The sequence below is a fragment of the Neomonachus schauinslandi genome, chromosome 1, assembly GCF_002201575.2.
Source record: "Neomonachus schauinslandi chromosome 1, ASM220157v2, whole genome shotgun sequence".
NCBI classification, from domain to species: Eukaryota; Metazoa; Chordata; class Mammalia; order Carnivora; family Phocidae; genus Neomonachus; species Neomonachus schauinslandi.
The window spans coordinates 129,340,198-129,361,917 of record NC_058403.1 but is presented as its reverse complement, the minus strand read 5'-3'; the positions used below and the strand labels follow the sequence as shown (position 1 = coordinate 129,361,917).

Genomic DNA, 21,720 nt, shown 5'->3' with positions numbered 1-21,720 from the left:
TGCTCACCTCCTTTCCCTGCCTGATCCTGGGCATATCTGAACTTGCAACCCCTGGGCTAGTGACTCTCTGAGCCTCAGTTTCCTCATCCGTTCAATAAAAGCATCCATTTCCCTCAGGCTCGGATGCTTGTATTCTCTGGTGATGGCCTGTGTTTGTGCGTGTGCCTGGAGGTGGGGTGGGCAGAGCCGGCCGGGTTGGCGGAGTGGGGGACATGGGACCCCTGAAAGGTGGTTCCCCAAAGGGAAGTGAGGAGCATCCCAGGAAAGACCACTCACAGGTCTGTGACGCTGAGAACTCCGGCTACCCACCTGTTGCGGCCGGCTGTCACTGCAGAGAGCTAGCATCATGGCGCAGCCCAGGATGTCCCCTTCCGCCTGGCAGTCTACACAGAAGCCAAGTCCACTGTTGTGGAGCTGAAAGTGGACACCCGTACAAATTGAACCCCGCCGTCCACTGTAAAAACGCCCTGTGTCAGGCGCCATTCCCCTCCCCTCTCTCTGCTGTGTAGCTCAAGGGGTCAGGTTCAGACCACAGAAATGAGCAAGGTCAAGCTGACGCCTCTAATCCCAAGGGACAGGAGGCAGGCCACACCTGTCATGATGACAGGCCCTGAAACAAGTTTCGCGGCAACCCAGTCACCTCCCTCAGGGTAGGTGTGAAAGCCTCTGAGGCCCTGTGGAGCTTGGGACTGTGTGGCCAGGGTCATGGTCAAACTCCTGAACACCCAGTTTCTGTCTTGGGAAGCTGCCTGCCCCCTCCTCCCCGCCTTCCCCCCCCACCCCCCCGCATCTTCCTTGGGGTCTGTCTTGCCTTTCCAGAGAACCTGGGCCTGCACTCAGATGGGTACAGCTCAGGGTAGATGTTGGCCAGAAACCAGTGGAACATCCGACAACCCAGACTCCTTTGCAGCTGCAGGCGTTCTGTGCAGTCTGGCTTCTCGGCCTGAGGGAGGAGAAAGACATGGGCAGTGAGAGGGAAAGCCTGCTGTTTACCACCATTCATGTGTGGACAGAGGTGGCTGAAGGACCCGGACAGAGAGAGGGGACCGAGGCCACCGTTCCCCAGGGCTGCAGACAGTGGGGAAGGTCATGCGTTGGGAGAAGAGGTTTAAAAGGGACAGAATAGGATGGATGCTCTCTACAGAGAGTTGTGGAGTGAGCAACGTGGGTGTGAGGTCACTCCCTCCCCACAATCCCTCACATCTTCAGTCGACAGAGACCATTATACCTGTGCTCTAAGGACTTTTCTGTGGAAGCCGGCAAAACGGTGGGGCTTTGAAGCTAGGCTGCTGTGACGCAGCACTATAATGAGCCTTATGGAGGCAGGAACTGACCCAAAGGCCACCCAGGTGAAATAAGCTGGGAAAGTGTGGGGTGGGGTGGAGACAAGGCAAGTTTGCTTTTCTTCCCCTCCAAGTGCCCAATCTCCTCCATTAACGAATCATTCATTTGGATGACGCTATCCCCTTACCTTGAGATTTTCCTTTATAATACAGTTGTCCTGGGATGGATATCAGGTAAGTCCTTAACACTTTAATATAAATTTATGTATTTGGCTATATTGATAAGATATAAGGAAACCTACCCAAACATTTGGTACTAAGTCCTGGATATTTTTAGGGAAGACAGGTGTGCTAAGGAGTGGTTGGAAAGATCAAAAACAAAAACAAAAGTGTGGGGCTCCTGGGTGGCTCAGTTGGTTAAGCATCTAACTCTTGGTCTCAGCTCAGGTCTTGATCTCAGGGTCATGAGTTCAAGCCCCACATTGAGTACTTAATAAAAGAGAGAGAGAAAGAGAATATTTCCTGGGGTGAGGAGAGGAAAGGAGAGAGGGCTGGAGCAAGAAGTCCATTTCAGAGTTCCAGCCTGATGGCCTCTAGGCTGGCAACCAGACACTGGGCTGACAGGCTATATGAAGTGAGTTTGGTTTGATTCAGCTTCTTCTTTTTTTTTACTCCTCAGATGGAAATGTTGGAGGGAGTAAGGTCTGAATCCTCCATACTGAAATGCTCTCGGCATGCTTCTCAAACTGTGATCCCAAGCACCTGGCTCAGAAATGCCCAAGGAACTTGTTAAAAAGGCAGGTTCCTAGGCCCTACACCAGAGACTATGGTTCAGTAGGTTGGGGCAGCACCCTTGGAATCTGCATTTTAACCATCTTTCCTGGTGAGTTTTATTCACAGGAAGCTTGAGAACAACTTCTCTGGGGCAGGAATGTCTTGTTTATTCAGCATATGTACCTACCATTAAACCAAAGAGATCTATTACTCTTTCCTCTAAGGAAATTAATACAAGTTTTTTATAGTTTCTCAGCATTCTGAACGTTCACTTGAGACCTCGCCAGCCATTCTATTGGGTTGGACTTTGCTCCCAGAGCAGGAATATTCCTTCATGCATATTCTATCACCTTCACCTTTCTTGGTAATGAAACAAACTGGCGAATCTACCCAGCCCTTGTCTGACCTCAAATGAGGAGGCATGCTGACAATGAACTTGCTCTTCTGTATAACCTTGCTTGAGAGGATAAAACAAGAGAATGTCAACTCTTCCAACAGTGAAACCCCAGCCTTGTCTTTTGGGTGCCCAGAATTTCTGTATCTCAAAATCTACGTGAGGGTTTTGGGGGTGGGGTGGGAGATGGGATGGAAGGATAGAAATTGTAGAACGAAATTGATTTTTAATTATTTAAATTTAAAGTAAATGCATAAAGTAAATGCCTCCACCTTCAGGGAGGCAGTGCTATTATTAAAATCTTGACACTGATGTCAGCAATAGGATATTTCCAAAACATGAATTAATAGGAATGTTCAAAACAAACAAAAAAAGGCTTCTCATTTACCAGTAGGAAGTGCCACTGTCCTTGTGAAAGTCATCAGATAACAGATGGGGAGATTTGTGGATCAGAGAATAGAGCAGACCCAGCAGAGTAGGCTGGTGAGGGGCTTGTGGGAGTTGTCCCAAGACCTTTGTGGGTCACAGAAACCTTACCTTTGGAGCCCCTGCTCCCAGCATAGCAAACATTAATGGGAACCCACATCTCATGTCGAATAATATTCTGTGTTACCCCATAAGAATTGAGCTGAATGGCCGTTGAAAATGCACTGCTTGTGGACATTTAATTAAATGTTTAAATTTTTCATTTTTCTGTGGCTTGTTCTGGATCTTTTATGTTTATTTTTATACTTTATTTGTTTCATGTCTTGGGTAATTTCGTAGCCTTGAGCACTTTGCCCAGGATGAAACGGCCCTCTGAGACCTGTTACTGCTTATTCCCTGCACAATCTGTCCTCTGCCCCAATGTGTTCTATGCCACATCCCACAGATATCATCCCACTGACATCAGGAGGCTCCAGGCCAAGACCAGCTGGGATGACCTGATGCTTGGGAGAGATGCTTGGGAGAGATGGGCAGTCCTGCCTAGTAGAGGAGGCACTTGAGAGGGGCAACTTAAGGGAAGCACAAGCCAAAAGCTTGTATTTTCCCCTCCAGGCTAGAGGGAGAGGCACTCCCTGGCTCACCCTCCCGCTGGTGGCCCAGTGGCGGGTCAAGAAGCCCCTGCCTGGATCTCTCCTTACCTTGCTCAAGGAGAAGGCCTCTGGGCTGTGCCTGTAGAAGGTTTCTTTGAATGAGCCCAGCCAAGTCTCAGCAATGCGAACCTTGTTCCTCAGAGCGGCCTCCTGATCAAGGGGGGAGTGGGTTTCCTGATTCCGGTAAATGTGCCCCACCCGAGAGCAGGGGAGGATTTCAACGGAGCCACCACAGAGCCAGACCTGCCAGAAAACGAGAAAAATAAACATCTGAACACCACTCCAAGTCCATGGGAAGTCAGGAATCCAGGGGCTGGAAAAATGCACGAGAAATCAGGAGCACAAAATTGGAAAGAGAATTCTAGTCCTCGGGTGCCGCAGAGTTTCCAGATCTGGGAGTTTTGGGCAGGGGAGTGACAGGATGGGAAGAATGGGCCCAGATGTCTCGGGACAGAACCAGTGGAGTGAGGGGGCCACATCTACGCGACCACCTGAACGTGCCCTTCCCCTGAAGCACACCGAGAGGGGCAACTTTTAGCACTTTTAGAGATGTGGCCATGTGCTCCCCTGTTCCCCAAAGCTGCCTCCTCAGGGGAAAGGGGGTCCCTAATGGTCAGAGAATTTCTAAAAGCTCGTGACGTCCCCTGCAAGGGGAAAGCAAGCTCTCTCTAAACATAGTCAGTCTCTCCTTCTTCAGGAGGATTCTCAGTGTTCTCTGTTAACGCTCCTGCCTACTCCCAAATGCCTGGAATTCATTTGCTAGGAAGCCTTTCATTTCATCCTTGGGGATAAAGAGGAAAAACAAAAACGTTCCTAGCATAGGCAGCATATGAACTGAAACACAACAAAGATGGAGTTCCCAAACTGTATGCCAAGGTACCCTTGGGGTGCCCCAGCAACCTCAAAGGGCCATGCAGGGTATTTTAAATGTTTGAGAGAAACATAGTGACATCTGTTGGATGTTCTGCAAACTACAAGCTTGAGGTAATTCATGGTTTCAACATTAGATGGCTGCACTTCTGATAATGGACAGCTCTATTGGGTTGGGCTTTCAGTGATTGCTGGGATGAAAAAGCAAGTATCGTGTTAAAATCGACATGGAATGGGAAACGAGGTCTGATCTGATTCCGAGGTTCGAGAAGTTGGGTGGTGCCCAACAGGCGCTAAAGTTTTAGGACAAATACTTATTTTTTGGAGCTAGGGTAGTTCCTTCTTATCCACGGGGGATATGTTCAGGACCCCCAATAGATGCCTGAAATCACGGATAGTTCTGGGCCCTATATATACTATGTTTTTTCCTTATACATGCATACGTACCCGTGATAAAGTTTAATTTATAAATTAGGCACAGTAGGAGATGAACAACAACTAATAATAAAATAAAACAATATAATGATATACTGTAATAAAAGTTATATGATTATGGTGTCTCTCTCCGAAAATATCTTCTTATAATGTACCCGCCCTTCTTGTGATGAGATGGAGTGAGAGAAATGTCGCAGACACTGTGACCTAGAGTTCAGCTACGACCGACTTGACGATACCTCAGAAGGAGGATCGTCTGCTTCTGGACTGCGGCTGACCATGGGCAACTGAAACCGCAGATAAAGGGAGACCACTGTACTCAATGCACAGAACTGTCTGGCATTGGTTTTGGCCTATGGGTGCTGTGAATAACGACAGAGATGCTGAGGGTGCCGTGCACAGAGAATGTACGGGAACCCCTATGTACAGTATGCGTGGCTGATACTGTGCCCTTTCCTATGGGGAGGTTTGATAGCTGGCTTCGTGAGGGAGGCTGGGGGCACAGTCAAGGTAGGGCACGAGACAAATGGGAAGGGGACACACCACATTTCATGACTTTATTCTTTGCCTGCGGCCTTAGACCTGACCAGGGGCATTTAAGGGCTGCCTCCAAGCTGGGACCTTACCCACTACTCCACAGAGCCCACCTGGCTCCTCCCTTGGTCCAGGACATACCTTGAGAGACAGCTCGAGGTTTTCGCCACCCTGCAGGGACATGAGAGGGTCATACGCTCCAGTGTTTTGGAAGTAATGTCTGTCGATGGCCACAACCCCGCTGGGCACCACTGGGCTCCTGGGCAGAGAGAAGATGGAACAGATGGCAGTTCAGAACCCCGAGCATATCAGGAAGGCTTACCATGCAGGAGCTCCAGGGGCCGAGAGAGTGGGCTACGGGCCCAGATAGACCTCAATGCTTTTCATTGCAAGACCAGAGCCAAGCAACCATGTCAAAAATCCCAGTATTTTATGAGAAGAGAGTTATGGTTGCCTGGGCCCTTTTACCTCCTAAAGGGAGGGCCACGGGGCTGCACCTGAGGCTCCCCTACCCTCTGGCTTGAGTACCTCTAGAGAGACCTTTGGGAAGAAGGCCTTGTTAACATAATGCACCCTAAGGCAGGTAGCACCAGGCTAGGGAAACCAGGGAAACAGTCTGGCTTTTTCTTCCCACATCCCAAAGTGGGACTTGGGCAGATACCGAGCGTAGGTGCAGGCCGCTGGGGGCCGGGTGTGCCAACCTCTGGCCAGAGGCCATGACCAGTGAAAGTGCATGGTGGTGAACAACCATGCAGGACAGCTTGAGCCCAACGTGGGGCACTCCCTCCCCACTGATGCTGACCACCCCCCTCAAAGAAGCCTGGAGCTCAAAATCAACTTCAGGGAGACAGGGTGAGGGCACATGCCTGGATGATAGATTTAAATATGCAATCACTAAGCTGTCATGGGATTTGACTAATTTGCACGGACGTTTTCTGCTGGTAGGTGGAAAGAGGGGTTAAGATAGAAACGACCAAAGTCCAGTTATTAGAAAATAAAGACAATTTTTTCTTTGCACTTCTGAGCTTGCGGCTTCTCAGACTTCCGTTAGAGTCACACTCCCTTGGGCAGACCCCTGGGAAGGCCTGTTTGTGCCTAATGCCTTCCTACCGTGTCCCTGTACTCGGTGCTCAGACACCAGCTGTATAATTGGTGAGCATTGGGCAGTGTATGATGGAGATGGACCACGGCGAATGGAGGCCAACTGCCCAGAGGGCAACACCACACGATCCCTTGTCCCACAGGCTCTCCTTACAATGTGACGTTGACATTGCTTCCCCTGAGGGGTGGGGTCTGTGCCTCCTTCCCATGAACCTAGGTGGGCCTGGGATCTTTTTGCAAGTGACCCTGGGTGAATTCTGAGGCTTGGTGAGAGAAGGGGATACGTCATCTAAAACATTAGACTGAGTGAAAGAAGCCAGGCATGAAAGGTCACACATCATATGATTCCATTTATATGAAACATCCAGAATCGATCAATCCATAGATAGACAGTGGTTGCCAGGGGCTGGGGGGAGGAGAGGGTGGGAAACAACACTTAATGGGTATGGGATTCTACTTTGGAGTGATGGAAATGTTCTGGCACTAGATCGAGGTGGTGCTTGCACAACTTGCGCTACTTGTTATGAGACTGTTCATTTTTAAATGGCTCATTTGTGGTATGTGAAATTCACCTCAACAAACTATGTTTTTTAAAGGGGGAGGGGGATAGAGCTTGTTTCACCTGGCCATCTTAGGATACTTAGTGTCAGAACCCAGTGTCATGGTGTAGCAAGCCCCAGGGGCAGTGACCTGATGGAGGGAGTGGCTGAAGTTCCCGTGGAGGTCCCAGCTGATGACAGGCATCAACCTTCAGACATTCGATGGGCCTCAGGGCAGCGCCCCCCCACCCCTGCTGCCATCTTGAGCTATATCTCCTGCCATCCTGAATACCATGGAGCAGAGACCACCAACCCTGGTGCTCTCTTTCATAATTCCTGACCCACAGAATCTGTGAGCTTAATAAAACTGTTGTTGTTCTACACCACTAAGTTTGGGTGGTTTGTTATGCAAAAGAAGATATCTAGAACATCTTCTTAAATAGAATAAGCTTCCAAAACCCAAACATGCCCCAACACCAAAGCAAGCAAGGAACTCATAGAATTTTATATATTTTGAGAGTTAGGGTGTCTTAGCATTCACCTGAAGGAATCCTTCCTTTTTAGCAAGAAAGCACCTGAGGTCAGGGAAATTCCAGTGTTACCTGGAGAGGTAGAATTAGGTCAAGATCCCGGCTTGGGTTCTCTCACTGCCCCACCCACAGGGGTGTTCACTGAAGAAGCTACTTGAAAGAGCTTAAGCTGGACTCCATTCACTTAAGAATATAACAATAATAACACTGAGGTTTGAGTGCCTGGCACTCTCTGCTTTTCATGTAGTGACTCTTTCACTGTTACCCTCAATTCACTGATGAAGAAACTGAGGCACAGATTAAGTAACTTGCTAGAAAACAGGTGGGGCCAGGATTTGATCCCAAGCAGTTTGGCTGCCGAGTCCTTCCTGAGGAAGCAAAGAAGGAGCAGGCTGTGTGAGGAGCCTCACCTAATGGGGCTGATGGGGGACTGGAGGATCTTCCTTTCTCGCTCCGGCAAAGGCTCCCAGTGGAAATCCAGCTTCCAGTCCAACACCCCACGCTGCAGGTACTTGGAGGGGTAATACTGGAAATTCTTCCAGTCAATCACATCTATGACTGGAGACACCACTCGGCTCCTGGAAAAAATTGTGGAATCAAATAAGGGATAAAAACCATTCACTTGCTGGGGGATAAAAGCATAATCTACACTTGTGCTGCCTAATATGGCAGCCAGGAGCCACATGTGGCTCGCAGGCACCTAAAATATGGTCTGTCTAAATTGAGATGGGGAATGTACCGCAATGGCTTGTCTCTCTTCAGCCTTCCAAATGGTGCCCTTGATGGGTAACCAGAGTGAGTGCATCCTATATCTAAAATGTTTGTGGGGGCACCTCGGTGGCTTAGTGGTTAAGTGTCTGCCTTCGGCTCAGGTCATGATCCCAGGGTCCTGGGATCCAGCCCCGCGTCGGGCTCCCTGCTCCGCGGGAAGCCTGCTTCTCCCTCTCCCACTCCCCCTGCTTGTGTTCCCTCTCTCGCTGTGTCTCTCTCTGTCAAATAAATAAATAAAATCTTTAAAAAAAATTAATTGCATGTTTCTTTTTGTTTTATAATATGACTATTAGAAATGTTTAAATTTAAATGTTAAATACATGGCTTGTTATATTTCTATGAGATAGCACTGTTCTAGAAAATATGTTTTTCCATAAGGAATTGGGGGCCCATTTAAGTAAAGAGCATGCCTGCCTCTTTCTTTTTTGAAAAACCTCTGTTGACAGCACCAAAAGACAGAAGAGTGGGGTTCTAGTCTCAGCTCAGTTGCACGTCTCTGGGCCTCAGTTTCCTCAGTTGTAAAATGGGAGTTTGAACCACTTCCCACAAACACCTTTCTCAGCTGTAATGTTCTAGAACAGTGGCTCTTGACTTCTTTGGGGGTCTTTGATCTCTTTGAGAATCAGGGAAAAACTATGGAATCCTCTTCAGAAAAATTATCATATGCACATATCCAAAATATTATGCACAATTTCAGAGGGTTCATGGGCCCCTGCTCTAGGGTCTGGTTCTTGTTCTTCCCTATATCATACAACTTGATCGGCTTGAAGAATCAGGACTGCCAAACTCCAGCAGTGTCCCTGGTGTAAATGCACATGTACGCGAACACATGGCGTCTATGAGCAAACCAAAGACCTAAGTCGAGGCTTATCTGCTTGCTCATTTACTGCTGCTGTTGGTAATTGGATTTTACCCCTTTTTTTGCTGTTGTTCTTGTTTGTTTTGTTTTGTTTGCACAGCCTGGGATATGACCACAGAGAGGGTGATGGGGGAAAATGGTACAGGTCAGAAACCTCACCTTTTAACTAAACAGGTCATCATTCAGGAGTACCAGGAGCTGATCTCCACGTAGCCAATATCTCAGTCACATTTTTTTCTGGCCTCTCATGACTGTTACTTCTAAAATCTATGCCATGGTGTGCCTGAGTGGCTTAGTCGGTTAAGCCTCCAACTCTTGACTTTGGCTCAGGTCATGATCTCAGGGTCGGTCGTGAGATCAAGCCCTGCATTGGACTCCATGCTGACCCTGGAGCCAGTTTAAAATTCTCTCTCTCCCTTTCCCTGTGCCCCTCCTCTTTCCCCCTGCTCACTCTCATGCGCATGCTCTCTCTCTCTAAAATAAAATAAGTTAAAATCTATGCCATGAAATGGATCGGGCCTGAACTCAGGGGGTCCTGGAAGGTCTCAATCTAAGAGAAGAGAGATTCCTGGCAGAGAGATGCCAGCCACACTGTGTTTACACTTCTATCGATTTCCATCTCTATTCTTCCCACCTCAGAGATGGCCAGGCTAGGGTGGCCCAGGCTACATGGAAAGCACCAGGCTGGTCCTAGGACTCAATTATCTGTCCTTAAGTGGCTGACATTGGCATGAGGAGTCATGGGGTTTATATTTAGAGCAAGGATCCCAATATGATTTTCTTGCCCTTTTCACATTGTTCCCTCTGGAAGGTAAAGTAAACTTAATCCCTCTGGGTCCCCACTGCTTCTGGCATCCTGAATTGACCTAAGAAAACTGAGAGGCAAGATCAAAGAAGAAAGGAGGACACCCAGCCCCCCCTCCCAAGTCTCCACTTCCTGTGGAGTGAACTGAGCAGATGGGATGGATTTGGCTACGGGCAAAGCATTTTGTGGAATTTCAGAGTCAAGAGCCAGGGAAGCCGTGTGGCTGAATCCTGAAGAATCCCATCAAATTTGTGCCATCTTAGTAATCATAACAGGACAAGAAAGGAAATTGCATCTGAGCATCCATACAACTAGCTACTCCTAGATCTTTGAGCTTGTCCTGCCTGACAAGGCTGTGCATTACTTTGGACCAGAAAATGGGAACTCTAGAATTTATCAAGTCTCTCTATTTGCTCTGTCTTGCTGGAAGCTCAGAGTCCTATGCAAAACTCACGGTTAATAACTGTATCACCCCAAATATCCAATGCTTCTTTTCCTTTCTGAGATCTCCTTTTCCTTCTATTTTAACCAGACACCTAAGTGATGAATCACAAGACACTCTGAGTGCCTTTTGGATAGAGATGAAGAGGATAGCAGCTGCTTAGCCACGGCTGAATTAGGGAGTAACTGCAGTCTAGTGACTCAAAAATGGTGATTTAAAAAACCCAAACAGTCTTATATTTAACTTTGGGTTTTGTACCTACAGATGTGTCTGGTGTTCTTGGAATACACTTAAAGCAAAATAGCAACGCTGCCCTGTTTGACTTGGAAGGAGCTAGAAGTGTCTGCTTACACCATCATTCTCTCTTGCAAATTGAGTTTTAACTCTCAGGCAAGTACAAGGTTGATTCTCTCTTAAGCCTTTCTAAGCTCCAGGGGGTCAGGCAGTTGGGTTTCAAAAGACAAACAGAGGTAGTAGAGCTGTCAACAAAGACTGGTTGACCACTGAACGTGAGGTCAACTAATAAACTACCGTCCAAGTAGTCAAAATCTAATTGCGGCTTCAACCTTACCAACCAAACTTAGGTTACTTACAAGCCCTGGCTTACCTTATCCCTCTTTATTATTCCTGCACCTCCATGTTCCTCCGGGTCTGTGATATCTAAAGTCATTTTGGAAGTTCACTCAAATTCTTGGTGTTGTGGACAGTATCTTATATTGAGAAGCAAAAGTCTCTGAATTCTCTAATCCCAGAGCTCTTGCTTCTCAAGTGTGACCCTAAGACTTGTGTTGGCCGTTTCATGACTCTGTCGTGCTGAGAGGTGTGTGGTAGGAAGAAGGCTGGAGAGTTTCCCTGGGGCTTGAGACCAAAAGAAGCCTGCTCCCTTTGTGGGCTGGGGTCATCTTGGTCCCCCTGCTGCTCCTCACCACACACACACACACACACACACACACACTCTCTCTCTCTTTTTCATACACTCTCACACACACACACATATTCTCACACACACACACTCACACACACACACGCACACTCACACTTTCACATGGGATTCCTCAGACTGCTTTTCATCATTTAACCCCTTGCAGAGCAGGGTGATGGGAGGTGGTCTGTTCCCTGTCCCACCTTGCTTCTCCCCATGGAGCAGGCTCAGCCCTAGCTGAGCACTACATGACCTTATGAACTAGGTGTCTCTAAGATAGAGGACCAGACCAAATTCAAGGGGAAAACAGCTTGGACAGCCTCTGGAGCCAGCATCGTCCCTCAGTGGGTGTTGTCTTTCAGCACTTCACTGAAGACTGCCCCTTTCCCATTGGAAACCTTAATTTCTCTAGGGCCATAACTCTCACTCCTTGGCTTGGGTATTAGAGCTGACAGTTAGCACAAGGCCGTTGTCAGCTGGCAGCTGGAGTAACAGCTACCCTTGATCTTCATCTGTGTTACTTTACACGGAAACCAACTACCAACCAGCACCTCTAACACTGCTCTAAAAACTGCTCTTTGAGCAGCTCTGTCTGGGGCTGCTATGTACAGTTATGTGGGTTGTGCACTGCCCAAACTTAGAGAATGCTTCAAATATCATAGGCATTATAAATTTGCATACTTCATTCTAAAATTTCTGGCTGTTAGCATTAAAGTAACTTGTTCTAAAAAATGAACGTGTTATGACACATGTTCTGAGAAATGAGAGTAAAGGATAATGAAGAAGGGACTCCTTTTACCAATTCATACAAAGTTGCCATATGGCTCTCTATAGACCTGTTCTGTGGGCAGGGTGGGGGACCAGGGCTAGGAACCAGGCCTTGAACCCTCTGATCGGGGTGTTGAGGAAGTTATGACTCTTTGAAATAGTTGATTTATGGCTTGTTACACTGTTACTCATCATCCCACTCCACCTTTTTAATGAAAGGCCCTAAAGACCTTTTCCTGCCGCCTGCACAATGGATCCTCACCTGGTGACAGAATGTCTCCTGCCATGAGCCTCAGAGGCAGCTGGGACTCCTTTCCTCTCTTGAAGAGCAGTAGCTATTAGAAACTGTGCCCAATGGCTTCTACAGCTTTGCTTCACACAAGGTGAGCTGCCATGGGAGGCCAGAGGAAACGCTCGAGCAAAATTGCTATAGGAGCAAAGCAGACCTTAAAAGGGCCACTCTCCCAGGCCACAGCTTTCAGAGCATCTCTGTGTGCAGTGGAGAGAGATGAGAACTCAGACCCATGAGAGCTAGCTTTTCTTTCAACCTTCACCTGTGAAGGCCTGCAAGCTGAACATCGGTCCCAAAGAAAACAGGGTACACAGGAAGCTGTGAATGAGGTGTGGGATGACAAAAAGATGGTTAAACCATAGAAGAGAGGGGACATGAAGAGGAAGCCAAGCCAGAATGGGGTCTAAGACCAGAGGCCGTGTGTGTGCCCGTGTGTGTGTGTGTGTGTGTGTGTGTGTGCAGGGGGGCAGGAAAGGGAGAGAGGGAGGGAGACTGAAAGGGAAGAAGAAGGGGAGGGGAAAAGTTGGATAACGAGAGGAAAGAAAGAGCCCAGGAAATGAAAATTTCACGGACCCACCTTCTTAACTGTGGAAAGTCTCTCAGGGAGCCCCATTTTATTTATAGCTGAGGACACTGAGGTATTGCCAAGTCTTCCTCTCTCAGCCTAGAGTGAGAAATCTCCAGATCTGTGAAAATGGCACCAGTGTGAGCAGCAGACATGAGGGGCTCGTTCTAATCAATGTTTTAACACATGTCTCACAACCAGGGTGGGGAGGGGGATGAATAAATCTCATTCCCTGATCAGCATCTCCAATTCTTAAAATAATTCATAGACAGCAAAAAGAGCAGTAGGCCCAGAGTTAGAACACCTGACTCAGCGGCAAAGTCTCCATGCACCCTCGCAGATCATTTCACCCCGAGGAGCCCCACTATCCCTCTCTGTAAAATGGAAGCAGAAGTACTTGCCTGAGACATCTCATGGCGGGGGGGGCGTCAGTAAAGAATTATATGAGAACAGTCTATTCGGGTTATACATACATAAGGCTTAATGATATTAATTTCTGGGTTCCTAAATGTCTGCATACAAGAAGCATGGAAAACAGTCTAGCTCTTTGAGTGGCTGTGTGACCCTGAGGGGTCTCCTTGGCCTCCCTGGAACTCAGTTTCTTTCAGCAGTGAAATCGTGAGATAGGACTAGATGATCTTACAGGTCCCTCTGAAAGCTATCTGTCTGTGACACGGGGATGGGAATTAGATGGGGAATAGGCTGGACCAACTTTAGTTCCCACTGCAATGATACACGGTCATTATGATGTTGAGGGCAAGATCCAAGATGGCGGAGTTTGTTAGGTTTGCATGTTTACGTGTCCTCGTCCTGGTCCTGGATTTATACACATCTCCTTTTCTTCTGAGGCAATAGCCAGGAGTGGGCAGTAATCTGTATTACGGTACTGGGCAAAACTAATCCTTCCCGATTTCACTTGAACTCTGATTGTTCTTTATTAAAAAGGAATTGCTGGACTATTAACGAATGACATCATGTCGCTTGAAACTTCCTTCATCTAGTGGAATATGCTAATTCCTCTGCCTCCTTATCCAGAAAGGTCTTTTCTTAGATGTTGTCATCCCTGACTTCAAAGGAGACATTGAACGTATACCATGGGGAGGAGTGCAAGGGTAGAAGTCATAAGGCTTGGTTCGGGCACCTGCCCTATCTGGCTGGCCATCATCAGGAACGATCATTTGTTGAACTCCTACTGTGTACTAGGAAACCCCAAGGGGTATGCCTGAGGTGGTCCAAGGTGGGCTAGCCACCAGGTTTTGCTTTTTCTTAGTGGGATATTCAGATTGAGGAAAATGGTTGACAGGGCATATTTAGGAACAGTGTGAGGAGAGCAAGGAAGTGGGGAGCGAATGACAGCAAGATGGGGAAAAAGAACAGAGAAATGGTCAAAGAAAAAATTTTAAATGTTGGGCTAAGGGGTGTGTAATGCAATTCTCTCTGACTTCACACTCCTGAGGCCTTAGTTAGGACATTAGAGACCCCTCATCCCAAAAACCAATGCTGGTTCTTGATTGAAGTTTAGCAATCACAGAGTCTAACACATTCTGTTTAGGGGTAAGTACCTACGAACAAAATATAAAGACTTTTTCTCAGGTTATATTATAATCCTGATTAAAATTCCTGACTTTTCAACAAAGGGAATGACACCATGGTAAGATGTTACCCTATCCAGGAGTATTTGCAACTTAAGAGAAGCTGTTCTCTAGGCCCCTGTTTTTGTATTTAGAAAACAAAGCAGATGGACTGGAGGACCTCTAACTTCCCTTCCAATGTACCTCCCTATACTTTTGAAAAGGCTCAAACTCAAACATCTGAAAAAAAAAAAAACCAAAGAAGCATGTTACTCTCTCATGGGGAGCCTCGGGGACTTGTTCAATGGTGGATAGATGTTCTGTGAGTGGTGGAGGCTGTAGACTCTTTCTCCCAGCCCCACCTCGGCTCCCCAGACCCCAAGGGTGAAGTTACCTGTCACCAGCTATTCTGCTGAGGAGGGGCTCCAGCCAGCCCGGGTGGCACTCACAGTGGGAATCCATGAAGACCAGCACGTCCCCGGTGGCCCTGGTGGCCCCCAGCATCCGGGCCCTGATGGCACCCAGCCTCTTGTTGCTCCTGAGCAACTTCACCCCCTCCAGCCTGGCCACATATTCGCTGAGAGAAGACTTGAGTTGTCCTGGAATCAACAGAGTTGTGGTCAGTGGGGTCACAGATGCCACAGCCAATGAGAGTGTGATGACCATCACTAGGATCATTGTCAGCGATTCTCTCTTGGGAGCTGTGGTGAGCACCAGGGTCCTGAGACTCAGATACATCACACTATGGCTGTTGCTAAGATGTAAGTTGCTTCATTAGTTTGGGGTGGGTCGGTATTCCCTCCAGTAAAAGCCAGGAGAGATGGTGTCATAAGCCCGGAGAGGAGAGGAATGGCTAATCTTCTCTAAATGCAGCAGTGGGTTATGTAGATTCTGTTGGTGCCCGACTCAGATGACCTAGGGTCCCTTCTTAGGTTTGGTTTGGTTTGTACGTGCCCAGCAGCTGTAGGTTTGTTGCTAACTAGTCTGCACCCTTCTCCGGGGACATGCCCTTGGGTATAGAACTGCTTCTCCTGTGAGTGCCAGAGAGTCCTGCAGAATGCTGTCCCTGGCCCCAGGTGCCCAGGGTCAATGACCAACCCGTGCAGGGCTATCAAAGCCCACTCCCTCGCCTCAAGGCAGGACAGATTCTGAGATGCAGTTGGCACTGCAGAACTGTCCATGGGATCAGGCTGTGGTTGGACTTCATCCGAAACCTCATCTTGGCTCAGTTCCTTTCTCTGCCTCTCCTGCTTCCCCTACTCTCCTATAGGCTTCCCCTGAGAGTACACCCCCTAAAAATCACAAGCACATGAATCCCATCTCAGGCTCCGCTAAAGAAATCTGACCTAAGGCAGTGGTCAAGGAGGTCAAAGACAGAGGTCCATTAAATGTGGCCACTGGTAGATCATTGGTGGTGTGGGCTAAAGGGTTTCATTGTAACGGTAGGGGTGGATAGCAATGCAGTGGGTTGGAGAGAAAGTGGGACTTGAAAATCCAAGACCAAGAGCCTAGACATTCTTTGAGGAACAATGACTCTAGAGGGGGTAAAGGGAGAAGCTTATTAGGTTTTGTGTTTAAGAGCTTTCTTATCTTAAACACACACATGAGCACACACACACACACACACACACATGCATACATCAAGATGAACAAGCTAGTGGAGACAAAAGGAAGAAGGAATAATGCATTCATGGAGAAGTAGTGTCCTTCATGAAGTCTTGGAAGTGGGGTGCCCCTAGTCCACTGAACTAAGATCTCAAGGGCAGGGATTATACCTCATGCATTTCCACTGCTCTGATCCCTAGCACAGGGCTGGCCCATGGTAGGCACTCAGTACATGTGTGTTGAACAGAACTGTGCTGAAGAGCAAGAATTTCCCTGGTTCTCCAGCCCAGAGGCAGTCTTGATGGGAATACACATAGTCTTGCTATTTTGGCAGCTGAGTCTCTAGGGAGTTCGGGAAGGCTCAGGCAGCCTTACCTGAAGGCCCCAGCAGACTCCCTGGAGAGCTGCCTTCTGAGCAGCATGTGGCTCCTCAGGGAGACTTTTCTGCAGAGGAAACTGTCCTGGGCAGTGGACATAGGATTCCCAGTCATTGGCTGTTGAATTTCTTGGTGGTAAAACATTATGTCAATTACTTTATAATTATTTTTCTGATAAGTTTGTTAGTCCCAAGTCCATTGCCTAGAGAAGGACCTCTGTTAGCAAATTAAAATTTCTGAACTTGGATGTGTGAGAACCAGCCCCTCGGTGACTCCACTGTACTGAGACTGCTAGTTGTCTTGTCCAACATTCATTCTCCTCTTCTACCTTACTAGCAGAAACTTGATTTTGTTCAGGGCAGCTAAAAGCACTAACCTACCAAGACTCCCTTGCTGTTAGTAATAGCCTTTTAATCTAACTCTGGTGGAAATACACTAGGTGAGAAGATTCTGGAAAAAACTGTTGTTTTACGGATTTTTTTCTAAAGGACAAACTTGGCTGACCTCAGCATTTCACCCTTTTCTGCTTGGAATGTGATGTGATGTGCAGAGGTAGAGTAGCCTCATTGGATTAGGAGGCCAAAAGCCACACTCCAAGTAGGGCTAAGTGGAAAGCAGAAGATGCTGAGGACGGGGTGCCAGGGTGGCTCAGTCGGTTAAGCCTCTGCTCAGGTCATGCTCTCAGGGTCAGCCCCATTTCAGGATCCCTGCTAAGTAAGGAGTCTGCTTCTCCCTTTCCCTCTCCCCCTCTTCCCTGTTCTTGCTTTTTCTGTCTCTCCCTCTCAAGTAAATAAATAAAATCTTTTTTTTTTTTAAGGGTGAGAGTATTAAAAAAAAGAAGATGCTGAGGACATTGGAGGACCCCACTGCCCTGGGGCCCAGCTCCTCGGCATCTACACACACAAGGAGAAGGGAAGGCTACCAAGGGACACTGACATAACACAGTTCATTGTCTGACGGGGGAGGAACCACAGATGTGCTCTTGGGAGGACCCCGGCACAGCTGAGAGTTCGGAGAGTCTGTGGGTACTTCCACCAGCCAACACAGCCCAGTCCAGGAACTGCTTGCCCGTCCGGCCTAATACGCAGCTGTCTGTACCTCAGTAACCTCACACGCTTCTGGGGCCTCTGGAGAGTCTGATTCACTTCCATGCCCGGGCTGGGCAAATTCCCAACATGAGGCCCTTCAGAAGAACTAGCAGAGGCCAGTGGCTACTCGAGCCTGTCTTCTGTCATTCCCCTTAGAATGGTGTTTTTCAGACCTCAGCAAGTGTTCAGTTTCCCTTGGAGCAGTCTGTTCTCCCCACAGGGCCCGGTGGCGGGGGGCGGGGCTCCACAGGCCATTTGGTTGAGCCAGAAATAAAGCCTGAGGCCCGAGCCGAAGCAGAGCAGTGGTTCTCAAAGTGTCGTCCACGGACCAGCATCATCCGTATCACCTGAGACCCTGTTAGAAATGCAAATTCATGGGGGCCCAGTACCAGATCCAGAAACTCTGGGGGAGATCCTAGCAATCAGTGTTTTAATAAGCCTGCCAGACAATTCTGATGTACATTCAAGCTTGAGAACCACTGACCTAGAACTTTCTTATGTCTCCATCTTCTTTTAACAACTCAGCCAGGCAAGGGGCTGGTCCCTAGTAGTGAGTTTCCTGTCAGTAGAAACATTTGAGCAGATTCTGCAAGTCTGGGCTCTGGGCCTGACTCTGCTGCCCTTGGCATGACTCAGTCCCGGTCAATTCTCTTCTCTAGGCCTCAGCTTCCTCCGTCTGGAAAATGAATGGATCAGGATAAACAGGAATGATTTAGTGACTAATACATGTCAACTGCTTTACCCAGTGTCTAGGAGGCAGTGAGCGATAAGGAATGGCCACCCTGCTGTGATTCTTGAGTGTCTTGGGAAGAAGCATATTGGACTGTGTGGAGGTTGAGACTGGGAGAGATCCCACCGGGATCAGGCTGGAGCGACCCTCCTGAGATCCTCGCTGGGACCCCCTTGCCTTGTTTGGCTGCTTTGCCTTCTATGTCTTCTCCCCCCACTTCCTTACCAGGTGCCCCTGGGGCTCTTCACTAATGAGTTACCTGCACCTGAATCCTCATCTGGAGGTATGCTTCTGGGAACCTTTCCTCTACAGGCTCTAAACCCTAGTCTTTGCATGGGAACCCCCCAGGGTCTAGGCCCACCCGAGAAGCGGGAGGAGCCCATAGCCACCTTGCTGGCTGAGGTCATCCACCAAGATGATCTCCTTCAGAAAGGCCCTGGGCACTGTGTCAAGGATGCTGTGCACAGTCCTCAGGAGGGTGGACCAGGCCTCGTCGTGGAAACAGAGGATGACGCTGGCTGTGGGCAGGCTGTCCCCGGGGTTCTGCTGTAGACACCTGCAGGGAAGAGAACCAGGGAGCCATGGGAAGAGAAGACCAAAAGGAGCATTGGACATCCTCTAACACACTCCCTAGGCCCTGGCCAGGGCTGCTTTAACCAGATAGCCTCCCCGCGCCCCCCACCCCGGGTTTGCTTGAAATTTCCAAGGTAAGAGAACCCCTCAGACCCTCGCAGTAGTGCTGTCTACTGTCTCCCAATCCTCAAATCCCAGGAGCAATGTTTAATCCATGCCTCTCTCATAGCAGTTGAGAGATATTGCCACTATTCCCAGCAAACAACTGTTCTAACCTGTAAAATGGGAGTGAATGACATTACCAACCTCATAGAGCTGTTGTAAGGCTTAAATAGGAGGAGGTACATAGTGAGTATCCTATCAACACGCATTGTCATTCATTTAAGGGCAGAAACACTATTTTCTTTATTTTTGTGTCTGTATAATCTAGCACAGCACCTAGCACATAATAAAGGTTAAATATGATTATTGTTCTTGAAGAAGGGCAAGGATTGAACATTTGTGAGTGCCAACAATATGCCAGATAATGTGCTAAGTCCTCTACACATATTACTGCTTGTTTACGCTAAAATAAGTCTTTGGTTTGGGCACTTACCCCCATTTTGTGGATAAGGAAACGGAGGCTCAGAGAGTGGACAAGACTTACCAAAGCTCGCAGTGCTGGTAAGTGGCAGAGCTTCCAGGCTACCCTGCCCTTTCCCCCTCCGCTGGTTTGTGGCTGGAGAGGTAGGGGTGGGAGGTACCACCCCTGTCAGGAGCCTGCCCGGTTCCCTCCTTCCTTTGCAGATGAATAGTATGCTCCCTCTTTGCTTTGCATTTCATCTGATGAGAGTTGTGAGTGAGACCACAGTGGAAAGAATTATAATAACAACAGGATGCTCGGAGCAGTGTGTGGCTCACAATTGTTCACAAAAGGCGCTTTTTTTTTCTAGGTAGCCTCTAAATGTCCCTCCCTGGAGGAGGACTGGCATTTGAGTAGGGGTTGGCTCAAGGACCTCAAACTTCCAACACCTAAAGGCAATTGCCTGCAGACTGCCAACCAGACTAAGGCTGGCCCAGCTGGAGGGAAATGCCACGCTGGTCCTCAGCTGAGCATCTCTCTGCCTAGTACAGTCCTACCCAAGGCTGAGACTCTCAATGTGCAAGACTCCTGCATGTGACTCCAGGCAAGAATCTTATGCCAGGGGGTGGAGGAGTGATACAAGGTAAGTGCTTTAAGGTAACAGTAAAACAGAAATCCTAGATTAAAAAAAATCCCAAACATATGAATATCTCATAAACTAGCTGCCAATTATTTTATTAACTTATATATGAATGCCCTATTTCTTTCCATAAAGGATTTGAAGTCACTCACAAGGAATATGCACAATAAAATAATGGTAATATAAAAGTAAGGATGAAAAGTCAGGGGGAGGGAAATATAAGTAATAGAAACTCAAGGGGGGCCTGGGCGGCTCAGTCAACTGAGCGTCTGACTCTTGATTTCTGCTCAGGTCATGACCTCAGGGTGGTGAGATGGAGCCCCACATCAGGCTCTGTGCTCAAATCAGGAGTCTGCCTGAGATTCTCTCCCTCTCCCTCTGCCCCTCCCCATGCAAGTGCTCACTCTCGCTCTCTCTCTCAAATGAATAAATAAATCTTAAAAAAGAAAGAATAGAAAGTCAATATCTAGAGAAAGAACATAAATATATAGGCCATAAGGGCCTTGGAGTTTCCAGAATGAATTTGAAATTTGAGCTTCCCAGTAGCCAAAGAAAATGGAGGTTTATTCTGCATCAGAATTGTCACCATCAGAGAAGTTATATACTAGAATTTTTAGGGAAAGTGATGCTCTTTCTAGTACTTTTCTTTTTTTACAATTTACAACTTTTATTTTGAAATAGTTAAAGACTTGCAAGAAGTTGCAAAAATAGTCCAGAGAGTTCCTGTGTTATCTTCATGCAGCTTTGCCCAGTGATGATATATTATATAACCATCCACCATGAGCAGAATCAGGAATTTGACATAGTTCAAATACTATTAGCTCAAATACAGACTTTACTGGAACTTCACCAGTTTTCACATCTCACACTAGTTTTTAAAAGAAATTCCTACAGATCTTAGAAAGAAGTCCCTAAATGGGTGACTGTCCTTAGAAGCATCCCTACAACAAATGAAATCATGAATTCTATGTGCACTTTTACAGGCTGCTCACATAACCCATTCGAAGTGAAACCCCCTCCTGTAAGGTTTTCAGGAGATAACCAAGGCTGCAGGGCTCACTGCCTGCTCTGCTGAGGGATTTCACCCCTGCGGCCCCTCCCCGCACTCACCCTCCTCTCCCCGGAAGCCCTGGTGAAGCTTTGCTCCCCCACCTCGCCTGACTTGGAGAATTTCCACTCTGCACTCAGAATTTCTCTAGACCTGCTCACAAACAGGTTCAACATTGCCATCATGTCCTCTCTATTTCCTTTGAAGTCGGGAGAGTAGGAAAATCCAGGGGTCAAGATTGGGGCCTCCAGTGGCTGTGAGAAGTAATCATGCCTCAGTGAATTCAGGGGGTACAAATCAAACTGAAAATATCACTAGGGCAATGGCTTGGGGGCTGGCTGTTTTCCAATGCAGATAGGAGAGACGTTTGGGGACAGAGAGGCCTGCAAATGGCATTCTCGTGGCTGCAGTTTTGTAGGGACTGAAGTCTGTCACCTGAGGGCAGAACACAGCCATGCTTTCCGGAGGGACGGGTCTTTTCCCTCCCCCAGTCCATAGAATTTGAGCACGGGAAACAGCGTGTGTGTGTGTGTGTGTGTGTGTGTGTGTGTGTGTGTGTGTGTGTG

General features: G+C 47.9%; 1 protein-coding gene across 1 annotated transcript in view; it reads right to left on the bottom strand.

The window, feature by feature from the left end:
- Window positions 1-21,720, bottom strand: part of GALNT15 (polypeptide N-acetylgalactosaminyltransferase 15) — a 46,268-nt gene that overhangs the window by 7,457 nt on the left and 17,091 nt on the right. Inside the window, exons 2-8 of the mRNA XM_021678792.1 lie at window positions 18,721-18,887; window positions 14,926-15,130; window positions 7,947-8,114; window positions 5,508-5,625; window positions 3,576-3,770; window positions 812-943; window positions 310-414 (exon numbers count right to left, since the gene is read on the bottom strand). Coding sequence (XP_021534467.1) covers window positions 310-414; window positions 812-943; window positions 3,576-3,770; window positions 5,508-5,625; window positions 7,947-8,114; window positions 14,926-15,130; window positions 18,721-18,887 — 1,090 coding nt within the window. The remainder of the gene's footprint in view (window positions 1-309; window positions 415-811; window positions 944-3,575; window positions 3,771-5,507; window positions 5,626-7,946; window positions 8,115-14,925; window positions 15,131-18,720; window positions 18,888-21,720) is intronic.